Raw genomic sequence first — 14907 nt, 5'->3', positions numbered from 1 at the left:
CAGCAAGTAAACAAGGGAAGGGTAACGTTACGACTGAGGTGTCAGGAAATTCTTCTTTACACAATCAACAACTAAAATACAGAATAAGTTTCCAGATAGAGCAGCAAAGGTGACGATATTGAAATCATTTAAGAAACAACGTGAGCACCAGTATCGAGGGGCAGTTGGAATTCTCCAGATAAACGAGTTGAGCGGCCCGTCCACATTCTGTGATCCTCCGGGCGAGTGCAGCACAAGTTAGTGAACAGAAATAAATTGGGGTTCGTTTACACAAAGAATGCACAAAATTTAACTTTATTTTTTTTCCCTTTTGATTTTTTTTCCATCTGTTTCTCCGCTTGGCCAGGAGAAACTGAAGTAAACTCTCCTCTCAGTTCTTTGTTACAAGGTTAAAGCACCCAGATTTGGCAGAAGTGACAGTGTCTCCCACTTGCAGCAGTAGTGTTCTCCTTGGCCCTCCCCTCCCTCGTCTCGATAGTCTGGGCAGTGTTTTGCCGTACACTGACAGATCCAGGAAAGGGATGGTGGGGGGAACGGTGCGGGGAGGGTGGTAGGGAAGGAGAGAGAGTGTTGGGGTCTGTTTTCTGTGAACCATTTGTGTCAGATTCGGGTCAGCAGGTGCCAGAAGCTGGAGGGTAAGACACTCTCAATCTTCTCCATCACAAAGTTGAAGGGTGCAAAGAGTGTACTGAAGAACTGCAAGACAATAAGCAGTAAGGAGATGAGAGTCAGAGACATGTCTTGATTGAGTAACATACAGGATCAGTATTACAAGTCCAAAGGCACACCCACCAAACCTTCAAGGGAAATGCATTGCTGTATTTTAAAAAAACTATTTGACTCCTGTTTTACCAACTGACACTGTCTGTGCTGCACTGGAATTAACTGGAGAAAATTAGAATGCTGTACAAAAAAACTGCAACCTAGAAGCAATTGTTCATGATACCGGTGGCTGAATGTTAACAAAGCATCATTGTTCTGTTTACTTGCATAATAGTAAACCAAAGAATTTAAAATATTACCCTGTTTTATCCCCCAGATTATGAAAATAATGTTGTTCAAGAATTGATAGCCAGTCTGCTCAATATCCCCTCCTTTCTTTGAACAAAGACATCCACAACAGGAGGTTTGAATGACTCCAAGGTTGTTTAAGGCAGTTGGATTCTACGATAGGAGAAGGTGCAACTGTACATTTCTAAATGAATGTATTTATTTTGCGAACTACAGGTGAAATAACGAGGGGCATAGATCAGCTAGATAGTTAATATCTTTTCCCAAAGGTAGGGGAGTCTAAAATTAGAGGGCATTGGTTTAAGGTGAGAGGGGAGAGAAACAAAAGGGTTCAGAGGGACAATTTTTTCACACAGAGGGTGGTGAGCGTCAGGAATGAGCAGCCAGACGTAGTAGTAGAGGCAGGTATAATTTTGTCTTTTAAAAAACATTTGGACAGTTACATGGATAAGATGGGTATAGAGGGATATGGGCCAAATGTGGGCAATTGGGGCTATCTTAGGGGTTTTAAAAAAAGGGTGGTATGGACAAATTGGACCTCTATGACTCTATGAAAATGAAGTCAGCCAGCCTGTCACACAGCTTGCACCTTATAGTAGATGCTGCATGCATGTTGGACTGGGCAGGCGGTCTATTTAGAACACAGCTATTTTGATACAAGGGAATTTTTCTTTGATGTACTTAACATATTGCCTAGTTTACAGAATCATGCAAAAATACCCAACATTAACAGATAATCCAAGGTCAGCTATTGCCCATGGTGCCAGCAGTGGCTCAGTTGGTAGCACTTTCATCTGAGTCATGGATTCTGTTCTTGCCCCAAAGACCTCACATAATCGAGGCTGATGGTCCCTTTGTAGTACTGAGGGAGTGCTAGGAGTACTGAACATTTACCTGGGAAAATAAATGTCCCCAAAAGGAACAGTTCCAACCAGCGGTGGGCACCCGGGGGCGATGCAGGGGCCACGTGGCCCCGTCAGGGCTCTGACATGTTGTTGACGGCTGCCTGTGCGCAGGGTTTCCAGATGCCACTGGTTTCTATCTCCGAGGTTTTGTTCCTACTGGGATTACTAAAATGACACCCACATGAAGCAAGGTGTGTGCTGACTGCTCATAACACTGACTGAGAGAGCTGTGTGCTCCCCATATGTCCAATCTAAGCATAGATATTTCTTTTGTGTTTACCGTTTGAAGTTTATGACAGTTTAATAAATATACGAATGATTGAGCATTTTCTATAACTTATGAAATATGCAGCATGTATTAATCATAGCATCTTACAGTGCAGGAGGAGGCCATTTGGCTCATCAGATCTGTACCAACCACAATCCCACCCAGGCCCTATCCCCATAACCCCATGCATTTATCCCAGCTAACCCCCCTGACACTAAGGGGTAATTTAGCACGGCCAATCTACCTAACCTGCACATCTTCGGATGTGGGAGGAAACCCACGCAGATGCAGGGAGAACGCGCCAACTCCATTCAGACAGGGGGAAAATAGCATGGCCAATCCACCTAACCTGCACATCCTTGGATTTTTATTAAATGTATTTAATGTTATTCATGGGGTCGTGGGTTGATTCCAATATTGCGGCGCACTGTGAGGGAGGAGGGCCCCTCATGTGGTCCACTCACTAGTCTAGATTGCCCATCACTGGTTCAGACTATTCCACTGATCAAGTCCATCAGCTGACACTAACAATAGCCACTCCTCCAGTTTCATATACAGGATTGGTAACTAACCCATGTGTCTCAGTTATTTCTAATTCCCACGTGTTAACAGCTTTGAGTATCAACATTTAATGAGGATTTCTACATTCTTTGTTACTTCAATCTGACACTCATAACCTAGACTTAAAATTCTAGAGCAGGTTGAATGCATGCACTGTCTAGCAGAAAAACAAGCCATTCGACCCAACTCATATGCGGTGGTGTTAATACATTTGTGCAGTTTCCTCCATTCCGTCAGGCTCATTTCAGCCTTTTAGCATAGCTTTCTATTCCCTTTTCTCTCATGTACTCATCTAGTTTCCTGCTGAAAGCATCCAAGCTATTTCCTCCAACCATTTCCTGTGATAGCGTGTTCTACGTTCTAATCATTCTCTGGGTAAAGGTATTTCTCCCCATTTCCCTACTGGATTTATTAGCAAATGGCTTGTATTTATAGAACATATCATTTGTAAATGTTGGCTGCAAATGGACTCCATTGAAAGTGGTCCAGGATCAGAATGTAAAACTAGAGAGTTGAACAAAGTGGTTTCACCAACAAATGCTACAATCATTTTCCAAAGCAGAGCAGACCGCCAATGTACACACTCATTGAAATTCACCAAACCTCAGCTGAAAGACTTGGTAACCTGAAACAGGTTCAAGTAAATAATAGCAGTTTTTCTTAAAAACAAACATATCTGAGCTCAAATGGAGAGGTAACTCCAGACCGGAATATCTAAATGATCTGGACTTTGGCATAGGGAACACAATCTTGAAATTGGTTCTGTTAAACAGCAAGCAGACTGTTAAAAGATTTCAGGAGGGGACATGGCAGATTAGCTGTCTGGGTGGACAGGCGATAGGTACAATTTCATGTAAATACACAAGCAATAGGAGCAGCAGTTGGCTTCTGCTGATCCTACTCCACCATTCAGCCTGATCTTGGCTAATCCTGGGCGCCCAATTTCATTTTACTGACCACTTTCCATATCCTTTCATTCCGAGACCCCAAAAATCTTGTCCACCCCAGCCTTAAATGTACACAATGATGGAGTACGCAGAACCATCTCGGGCAGCGAATTTCAAAGCCTCGTCACTCTGAAGTGATTTCCCCTCACCTCGGTCCTAAATGATCAGACCATTATTCTGAGACTGTGCCTCTGTGTTGTAGATTCCCCGACCAGCAGAAACAACCTCAGTCTCCACTCCACCAAACCCCTTCAAAATTGTGTAGGAGTCAGAGATTGTTATATTGCTCATTCTTTAAAACTCCAGATAATACAAGCCCAATTTACTCAGCTTCTCATCATAGGCCAACCCTCTCATCCTGGGGATCAATTTAGTGAATAAATACGAGGTTGTACATTGTAGGAGGAAACTCACTGAGTGGGAACGCGCTGAAAGGATGGACTGTAGATGATCAAGGGTCTCAAATACATGGTGAAATAAAACAGTAAGCACAATTAGAGGAAGCCAATAAGAATGTGGGCTTTATGAATTAGGCATGGAGTTAGCATAAAGCAGCACTGATGTAACTGACAAAACAGTGGCTAATTAGAAGTCAACGTGCATGGCATAAATTGGGCTGTTAAATGTTGGGAACGCGTTTCACATTGCCAGCACAGAGTAATATCACCGCCTCAATGTCAGGAGGGTTCTTTTTAAACACAGGGAATTTAATGCATGGAATGCTTTGCTATGGGGAGCGGCTGGAGGAAAGGTCAAAGCATCTTCTAAAGAAAACGTGGATAAATAATTCAAGCAGCGAGGGAGCACTGGGGCTGGTGCGGTTAATTCTGGATGACACTATTTTGTTTCTACTAAAATATTTAAGTCGAAACAATGACAATTTCATTCACACAGCTGAAACATGAGTAACAGTTTTATTTGAGGCGGTTTATTTTCTGACCCTGATGCATTGTGAATCACATAGTGATGTGCAAGCGTTAGCTTACGTTAAACTACTTGCCTTGCCCTGGTATTCACTCCTCGCCTGTCCCTGACAACTTTACAGCTGAACATCAACGCCGAATAAATTCTGGTCACACACCCACATAATCGAACTTCAGGCACATCATAAAACAGTGGAAGTGAAAAGGTCACGTCAAAGTTAATAGAATCGTACAGCATAGGAGACCTTTTGGCCCACTGCGTCTGTACTGTTCTTTGAAAGAACTGTCCCAATTAGTCCCTTCTCTTTGCTCTTTCCCCATAGCTTTGTAACTTATTTTTCTCTGTTCTAAGTAACTGTCTAATTCCCTTTTGAAAGTTTTTACTGAATCTGCTTCAGGCAGTCAATTCCACACCATAACATGGTGAGTTATAAATTCTCAGCCTCGCACCCCAGCCCTGGATTTTCTGTAATCATCTTAATTTTGTGCCCCCTTGGTTTCAGACACTATTCCACTATCAAAAATGTCTGAACATATTAAATCTCCCCTTAAGCGCCTCTGTTCCGAGGGGATCGACCCCAGCTTCCCCAGTCTCTTCACATAACTGAAGTTCCTCATCCCTGGCATCATTCTGGCAAATCTCCTCCGCACCCTCTCCATGCCCTTGACATGCTTCCTAAGGTGTGGTCCCCAAAATTAGGCACACTATCCCAACTGGGGGCTGACTGATTTAGAAAAGGTTCAGCATTTCTCCCTTTGCAGTCAGTCATTCATTCAAAAACCACAACCTACATGCAAAATCAACAGAGATATTTAAAATCCTGAAGATTTCGACTGCCGAATGGTGTCTGCTGCTGGAGTTCTAAAAATAGCATTAGGATTTTAATCAGGGTGAAACCTCAGTGCGCTGTGTCTCTGAAATTAAATACTCCGCTTTGTATTATCAAAAACCAGGTATTATAAAAAGATTTAATAAGTGTAGAAAAGATATTTCCATTTGTGACAAGCCCATAACTAGAGGCTACAAGTACAAGATGGTTATCAATAAATCTAAAAGCGAATTCAGGAGAAATGTCTTTACCCAGAGAGTAATCAGATAGTGGATCTTGTTACCACAAAGTGCAGTTCAGGTGCACAGTTTAGATGCATTTAAGGGGAAGCTAAACACAAGGTAGAAACGAATAGATGGATGGGTTGTGAAAACGGAAGGGTGGGAGGAGATTATGTGGGTTGTTGGGTCTGTTCTTATGTAAAAATTCAAAACGTACTCCCACATTCTGCTCCGTTACCAAGAACGCTTTCTTCTACATCTGTAACATTTGCAGCTGACACTCTTATCTCTTCTGCCACCGGCCAACAAAACTCCAGTCGACACTGAGGCTCAATGTCCCCTACACAATTCTAGTCTCAACTAAGTTTAACTTAAGCCATTGGTCAAGTCCTCATCTGCACAAGTCCAGTACTGCCATCTCTGGTCCCCTCGAGCTCCAGCTGTATCACCTATGCCATAGTGAATTCTCAGCTTCACTCTCAGTCCCTCCTTACCTCTGTGGCTTTCTCCTGTTTTGGTCCCAAATTCATTCACTGTTTCTCAGTCCTGCCACTGGTACCTGCTTGTCTACTTCTGACCTCTGAACGTCCCTTCCTACACTCCTCTGCTCCTGCCATTTCTCCCTCTGTCTTCAACCCCTCCCGACTATAAACGTTGAGTGATTTCGATCCTCACCTTAACTTTCGATGTATCATAGAATCCCTACAGTGTACAATGAAGCCATTTGGCCTATCAAGTCTGCACCAACTCTCTGACAGCAATCTTATTTAGGCCCACCCACTACCCTATCCCCATAACCCCACATTTTTATCTCACGAATCCCCCTAACTCACACATCCTGTGACACTAAGGGGCAATTTACCTTGGCCAATCGACTTAAACAGCACATCTTGGGACTGTGGGACGAAACAAGAGCATCCGGAGGAAACCCAGGCAGACACAGGGAGAACATGCAAACACAGCACTGTCACTCACAGCCAGAATCCTCATGCCTGCACCCACTCCGCATTAACGAGAACACCTCTATTATCCAAATTGTCTTTCCAATTGAGGAGGTAAAGCAGCAACGCACTTGTTCATGTTGGTGAATGTTGAAAGAGTGAGATTCTCTGCTCATCACCCTTTGACTACCAATGAACACTTCTGCTCTCGTCCCAACATCAGAATAACTCTGTGCTTTCACAATACTGCGCTGAGCTTTTGTTAGACGTGGTTTCAACCAGCCGTTGCCCAGACACCTGTCCTGAGCTGACTCTTTGAGGGTCCATTGCCACAGTCCACAAGATCAATGATACAGCACAGGGTGAGGCCATTCAGCTCCACTGTGCCTGTGCTAGCTCTCCAAATTGTTCCTTATGGCACTGTCTTCTGAAATTAATACTTCAAACTGAGATTTATAACTCTTGAAGACTAGAAATAAAACTCATGATTGCCAGGTGGAACATTACGCTCTTAAACTAAAAGACAACAAATAGACTTGGGCCTATTATAAGTGGAACAATATTACTACCTATCATTGTAATTTTCCCAAAGGGATGGAATTTATATTTATAAAAAACAGATGGCCTTATTCAAACCAGTTCCCCTTGTTCATCTGCTGACCCGCCAGTCCTGACTATCTTTTGATGCAGAGTATTGTTTCCACTGATTCTCTCATGACTCTCTCATTTTTAGCAAAATCTAATCTCTAATGGTGCAGTACAAAAAAGGCCCCTGTGTTTTCCCATTAATCAGACAAGACCTCAACCCAAACTGTGCAGAGACACAGAAGCAGCAATGCTCTTTTTTTTCCCCCACACAACAGACTGGTGCACAGATCTGGTTCCTGCTCCCAAGGCTGCTCTGGTTAGTTTCACACTGGAGTCAGCACATTCAAGGGAGTTCGATTCCTCCTCCCCCCCCCAACCCGCTTTCCTTGGATTGTGGGACTCGGCCATTAACTACCACTACCCGCCCCAACCAATCCCCCTTGTGAACAGAAGATTTATGACAGAGTTAGCAGCAGCAACACATGCACTATCCCTCTGTTTTATTTCACCATCCGATGGCACATTACAATCATGTGCTGAGCACTGCCAAAAACTGATTGCTATCACCCGCGCTATCAGCAAACTGACTGGTGTCTTTCTGCTGCCTGACGCTCCAAGACGCTTGCTTTCACTTAGGTGTGACAAGATTGGTTTTAATTTACAAAGCAAAACTTCAACTACTATTTCCTTTGCCAATTTCACCACCAACCCCCCCACCCCGCCCAGCACCCTTCTTTCTCGATAATCATCCATTCTCATCTTAACCGAGCCTTCATGACTAAGCTTCAAAAACAGTAGGTCTGAGAGACTGTGCCAAGCAACTGTGCCCAGCATTACAATCCTGACCCACTGCATGGGCATTTATGAAGAGTTATAAGAACATAAGAACATAAGAAATAGGAGCAGGAGTAGGCCATCCAGCCCTTCGAGCCTGCCCCGCCATTCAATAAGATCATGGCTGATCTGTCGTGGCTCAGTTAGTGTGGGTTCCTTGCCTGGGTCTGTCACTGTTACCAAAGGAAATGAAAGGACCAGCCTATCCAATGCTCAGATCCAACAGCAGGAGAGGGGGCTCTGGTGGATCACAGCAGGAACTGGGGCTGAATTTCATTCCTTTCTCTATCCCAGAGAAGGCATCTCCAAGTGCTGCATCTGCAACTTATGCCCATCTTGCTGGAGTACTGTGTGCAGTTTTGGGCGCCGTACTTACGCAAGGATATTTTGGCCTTGGAGGGAGTGCAGAGGAGGTTTACTAGGCTGATACCGGAGTTGAGAGGGTTGAGCTATGAGGAGAGGCTGAATAAACTAGGCTTGTACTCATTAGAGTTTAGAAGAATGAGGGGAGATCTCATTGAGACGTATAAGATGATGAATGGGATGGATAGGATAGAGGTGGAGAGACTCTTCCCGCTCAGAAAGGATAGTAGGACTAGGGGGCACAGCCTCAAGATAAAGGGGGTGCGGTTTAGAACGGAGTTGAGGAGGAACTTCTTCACTCAAAGGGTGGTGAATCTCTGGAATTCTCTGCCCGTTGAAGTGGTGGAGGCTACCTCGCTAAATATTTTTAAGACGCGGGTTGATGGGTTTTTGATAAAAGAGGGGATTAAGGGTTATGGGGAGAGGGCGGGAATGTGGAACTGAGCCACGACAGATCAGCCATGATCTTATTGAATGGCGGGGCAGGCTCGAAGGGCTAGATGGCCTACTCCTGCTCCTATTTCTTATGTTCTTATACCAGCCTCTCAGTGCCAGGGACCCAGGTTCGATTCCTGGTTTGGGTCACTGTCTGTGTGAAGTTTGCACATTCTCCCCGTGTCTGTATGGTTTTCCTCCAGGTGCTCCAGTTTCCTCCCACGTCCAAAGGTGTACGGGTTAAGTAGATTGGCCATGCTAAATTGCCTCTTAGTGTCAGGGGATCAGCTAGAGTAAATGTGTGGGGTTATGGCGGTAGGGCCTGAGTGGGATCGTGGTCAGTGCAAACTCGATGGGCCGAATGGGCTCCTTTTGCACTGTAGGACTCTATGACTCAAGACGATATGCTGCTTTATAGAATCGTTATACTTAGACTCTGGAAGGGTTGGGTTAGATGGGATGAGTGGCCTTTTCTCGTGGATTTTATCACTATCTTCATGGAAAGCTGCATTCCAAGGGAGAATGGGACAAAAGACCTCCCCATTTGTAGGACTCAATTTTCACGCGGAAACACTAGTGACTTCTAAGTGGATGAAATTCCTGTTGTGTTTTGCAGATCACTAGCAGAGTACCATGCAGTATTTCACCAATTCCCTTAATTACTTCTAACAAAACAACAGTAGAATTCCACCCAGAAGAGGTTTTCTCTGTTCCCGGCCACTCTTTTCCTCTTGCAGGGAAACATGGACGAAGTGCAGTGTCCAGGTGCAGCACTTAACTGAGATCAAACACTCAAGAGTGGGGAGGAGAGGAGCATATGAGAGTCATTTTGTCGCTTCTTTGAAAATAACGCCATGTGACCTTTCACATCCACTTTAGAGAGCAAACGGTGCCGGTTTAATCTTAATCCAATATTTTCTTCAACAGTGCAGCGCTTCCTCGGTAACTGCACCGGAACATCCACCTACATCACGTGCTGAAGTCTCTGGAGTGGGACCTTCTGATTCAGGAGTGAGAATGCTACCCAATGAACCACAATGATTATACTTGGGAAGTAAAGGAAACATACCATCAAAGCACTAAATAGAATATATGGCACAGAAACAGGCCATTCAGTATAAGAAGTATAATGGGCATTTCTGCTCCACTTGAGCCTCCTCCCATCATTCTTCAAGGACTGGTTACGCATTCATACAACCTGATGTGTGAAGAAATTATTTTCTCAATTTGCTTTTAATTGCCTTTACTCTAGAACTGAAGGTACAGTTCCCCATGTTCTGGATTTTTCTACTGTAGAACAGTTACTCCATGTCGACTCTCTTTATCTTCGTTATTTTTAGTGTGGGAGCTTGCACCCTCCTAAATTGTAGCACTGTTGCATCATCCTGCTGCATTGTCCCAATGCACTGCTGTTTCATTATTACAAGACGGTCGTTTTACTGATGAATTCGGGTAACACAAGTCCATGTTAGCTGGAGCAGCACGGTGGCACTGCTACTTCACAGCGTCAGGGACCCAGGTTCAATTCCAGCCTCAGGTCACTGTCTGTGTGGAGTTTGCAAGTACTCCCCGTGTCTGTGTGGGTTTCCTCCAGGTGCTTCAGTTTCCTCCTACAGTCCAAAGATGTGCAGGTTAGGTTGACTGGCCACGCTAAATTGACCTTAGTGTACGAGGGTAAATGCGTGGGATTATGGCTTGGGCCTGGGTGGGATTGTGCTCAGTAAAGATTCCAAATGGCCTCCTTTGGGCAGCATGGTAGCACAGTGGTTAGCATTGTTGCTTCACAGCTCTAGAGACCTGGGTTCAATTCCTGGCTTGGGTCGCTGTCTGTGTGGAGTTTGCACATCCTCCCCATGTCTGCATGGGTTTTCTCTAGGCGCTCCGGTTTCCTCCCACAGTCCAATGATGTGCAGGTTAGATTTGATTGGCCAAGCTAAATTGACCCTTAGTGTCCGGGGATGAGCAGGTCAGGGGGATATGCAGGGATACAGGGATAGGACTTGGGTGGGATTGTTGTTGGTGCAGACTCGATGAGCTGAATGACCTCTTTCTGCACTGTAGGGTTTCTATGATTCTATGTTAACCCACAAGGACTACTGGCTTCATGACTGCTAATTGTGTGGGCAATGCTGGTCTTTTTCAAAATTTCTTGAGGGAATTTTATAAACAGTAAACCCTAAAACGCAGACTTTGCAAAATAATTTTGTGCACATAAAGTGCAACGGAGTTCCCCTAGTGTCTCAGCCAATGCTTAACCCTTAAACAACGTGGCTAAAAACCCAAAATGCCGCTTGTGGGATCTTGCTGTGTGCATACCGGCTTCCGTGTTCTTACAGGTAAACTGTAACCAAATTCCAAAGATATTTCATTCACTTTGTGGCTGCTTGGGGTTGTGAAAGTCTCTATATAAGTGCAAGTTCTTCTTCTTTACTGCATCACACCAATAGATAACAACTGAGTTATTACTGCAAATACTATTGTAGCTAAGTGCAGTGTCCTTAATTCAGTCACAAGCCATAAGCAGTTTAAATATATCTAACTGTAATTGGAACTGTGTCCCAGGATTAACTTAACATAAATGCTACAAGGTCCATCAATTGCCTGCCAGCTTGTGAGAGAAGTTGAGCTGACGTCGAATAAACACAGACTGCATGATTTGTGCAATCATGGATATGACAAGAGAGTTATTTTCTATTGTGGCCAACAGTTTTCAAACCCAGGAAGTTACATTCCTGGGGATAGTTATGCAGCTATCACTGTTAGAATTGGTCCAGGAGTTTCCAAGACATACACTTCGGATCAGATTTATATAGCCACCCTAATAGTTAAACATTGAAGAAAAGTTGTGTACATAAACATTATCTATAAAAGGACAGCTTAAACATTTAGAATTTAACCTTTTGTTTCTCTTTCAAGGAGCTATTTAGAAAGGTTTCCACTATAATTATAAATGCCCATCAAATACATGACTGTTCCCGATTCACTTTTGGTTAAAGATTTAAAGGTTTAATATTACGAAGCTCTATCAGGTATACCAACATAAGGAATAAATGCAGGAGTCAGCTATTCAGCCCCTCAAATCACTCTGCCATTTAATAGGTTCATGGCTGATTTTCTCCATCAAGTCCACTTATCCCTTCATTCCCTTAGAATCCCTACAGTGCAGAAGGAGGCCATTTGGTCCATTGAGCCTGCACCAATAACAATCCCATTCAGGCCCTATCCCTGTAACCCCGTATATTTACCCTGCTAGTCCCCCTGACACTAATGGACAATTTATCATGGCCAATCCACCTAACTCACACATCTCTGGACTGTGGAAGAAAACCGGAGCATCCGGAGGAAATCCATGCAAACATGGGGAGAACGTGCAAACTCCACACAGGCAGTGACCCAGGAGAGGCTGAATAAACTAGGCTTGTACTCGTTAGAGTTTAGAAGAATGAGGGGAGATCTCATTGAGACGTATATGATGATGAATGGGATGGATAGGATAGAGGTGGAGAGACTCTTCCCGCTCAAAAAAGACAGTAGGACTAGGGGGCACAGCCTCAAGATAAAGGGGGGGCGTTTTAGAACGGAGTTGAGGAGGAACTTCTTCACTCAAAGGGTGGTGAATCTCTGGAATTCTCTACCCGTTGAAGTGGTGGAGGCTGCCTCGCTAAATATTTTCAAGGAGCGGGTTGATGGGTTTTTGATAAGAGAGGGGATTAAGGGTTATGGGGAGAGGGCCAGAAAGTGGAACTGAGCCACGACAGATCAGCCATGATCTTATTGAATGGCGGGGCAGGCTCGAAGGGCCAGATGGCCTACTCCTGCTCCTGTTTCTTATGTTCTTAAGCCAGGAATTGAACCCAGGTCCCTGGCACTGTGAGGCAGTTAGTTCAGGGAAAAATACCCACTGATCCCAGCCTTAAACTTATTCAATGACTGAGCATTCCCAGCCCTCTAGGTTAGAGCATTCCCAAGATTCAGAATCCTTCAAGTGAAGAAATTTCTCCTCATCGAGTTCTAGATGGCTGACCCCTTATCCTGAAACTATGATTCCCAAGTATTCGAGTCTCCAGCCAGGGAAACAACCTCTCTGCACAAGTCTGAAGCAAAACAGGAACTTGATAGAAGCACAATTCAGATAGAACATAAGAACATAAGAAATAGGAGCAGGAGTAGGCCATCTAGCCCTTCAAGCCTGCCCCGCCATTCAATAAGATCATGGCTGATCTGTTGTGGCTCAGTTCCACTTTCCCGCCCTCTCCCCATAACCCTTAATCCCCTCTCTTATCAAAAACCCATCAACCCGCATCTTAAAAATATTTAGCGAGGCAGCCTCCACCACTTCAACGGGCAGAGAATTCCAGAGATTCACCACCCTTTGAGTGAAGAAGTTCCTCCTCAACTCCGTTCTAAACCGCACCCCCTTTATCTTGAGGCTGTGCCCCCTAGTCCTACTGTCTTTTTTGAGCGGGAAGAGTCTCTCCACCTCTATCCTATCCATCCCATTCATCATCTTATACGTCTCAATGAGATCTCCCCTCATTCTTCTAAACTCTAACGAGTACAAGCCTAGTTTATTCAGCCTCTCCTCATAGCTCAACCCCCTCAACTCAGGTATCAGCCTAGTAAACCTCCTCTGCACTCCCTCCAAGGCCAAAATATCTTTGCACAGGTGCGGCGCCCAAAACTGCACACAGTACACCAGCTGCGGCCTCACCAATGCCCTATACAGCTGCAGCAAGACCTCCCTACTTTTATATTGCTAGATGCTAGAGAAAATGATGGCAATTATTCTTTTTATTATCCTCGGGAGTGTGACTGATATATTGAAACAATCGTGAAGATACACAATAAGATACGGGGAGCTGGAACTACTCCGAGTTGCGGGAGCTGAAAAACCTGCAGCAGTGGTGGGAACAGATTTTAGGTCAGAGATGAATAGATTTTTGCTAGACAAGGCAGATGGATGGAGTTAAGATTCCGATCAGCCATGATCTCATCGAAAGGTGGGAACAGATAAATTTTTGAACAGTAAAGGAATTAAGGGTTATGGTGAGTGGGCGGGTAAGTGGAGCTGAGTCCACGAAAAGATCAGCCATGATCTTATTGAATGGCGGAGCAGGCTCGAAGGGCCAGATGGCCTACTCCTGCTCCTAGTTCTTATGTTCTTATGAATAGGTTCGATGGGTTGAGTGATCATCTCCTGATTCTATACTCCTATGACCCAAAAACCTGAAAGGCTCCAGCTAGAATGTTAACCCCCTCTCTTCCCTTTCAGGTTGGAGCAGTTGTGTGTTTTTTGATGCAGGTTCGCAGCATTCTGAGTTTTAATTGAATTCTTTGCCTTTTAGCAGCTTAAAAGTTCCAAGTTTTACTCACGCTGGTTACAGAACAGAGTGTGTTCACGTGCAAGCTGTAAAACACAAGTGCTTGGAAATTTCACTGACAATACTTACAGCCTTAGCAAAGACGCCCATGAGTTCCGGAAACTGGTGTGTGAGGAGTGCCAGCATTGCGGTGAATGAACATAGTCCAGCTGTGAACAGAATGAAGAACGGGAGCTCCTTCTTAGGATAAACTGAAACTTCATGGAAAGCTAGAAGGGCAAATAACATAGGATAGATCTTCGTGTTAAAAATGCATTAAAACATAATGAATAATAGAGTTCTCCCGCGTTTTTAATTTAAGAAGCATTATTCACCGGGCATGAGCAAAAATAGCATGGATGTGCTAACTGTCAGTTCCCACTTGCACTGGTGAAGCCGGGGGGCGGGGGGCGGGGGTGTGTGTGTGTGTGTGTGTGTGTGACTGAGCTTGTTGGTCCCTCAGGGAATCAAAGCCTGATGGAAATGGGGTGAGAAAATGCAGTTGACGCCCAAGATCAGCCATGGTTATATTGAATGGCAGAGCAGGCTCGATGGGCTTTACAGTCTACTCCTGCTCCATGTTATTATGTTCTTGTGCTGATGTTCAGTAACAACATTAAGGCAAACGCCAGTGTTTGACCTACAGGAACCAGAATAGAAATTGGGCTCCTCAAACCTGTTCCACCACTTTTCAATGAAATCTTGGCTGGTCTGTCTCCT

General features: G+C 44.4%; 1 protein-coding gene across 3 annotated transcripts in view; it reads right to left on the bottom strand.

Annotated features, from left to right (window-relative positions):
* Positions 1-276: 276 nt before the first annotated feature.
* LOC145356811 (suppressor of tumorigenicity 7 protein homolog) overlaps positions 277-14907 on the bottom strand; it is a 167978-nt gene continuing 153347 nt past the window's right edge. For all 3 annotated transcript variants that reach the window (XM_080209705.1, XM_080209704.1, XM_080209706.1), the window contains 2 exons: positions 14278-14417; positions 277-696 (listed from right to left, as the gene is read on the bottom strand). In XM_080209705.1, coding sequence (XP_080065831.1) covers positions 601-696; positions 14278-14417 — 236 coding nt within the window. In that variant the 3' untranslated portion in view covers positions 277-600. The remainder of the gene's footprint in view (positions 697-14277; positions 14418-14907) is intronic.

The sequence above is a fragment of the Carcharhinus amblyrhynchos genome, chromosome 22 (genome assembly GCF_965287045.1).
Source record: "Carcharhinus amblyrhynchos chromosome 22, sCarAmb.v2.hapA, whole genome shotgun sequence".
In the NCBI taxonomy this organism is placed as follows: Eukaryota; Metazoa; Chordata; class Chondrichthyes; order Carcharhiniformes; family Carcharhinidae; genus Carcharhinus; species Carcharhinus amblyrhynchos.
Note: the sequence above shows the minus strand (reverse complement) of the source record. Positions and strands in the feature narration are given on the sequence as shown.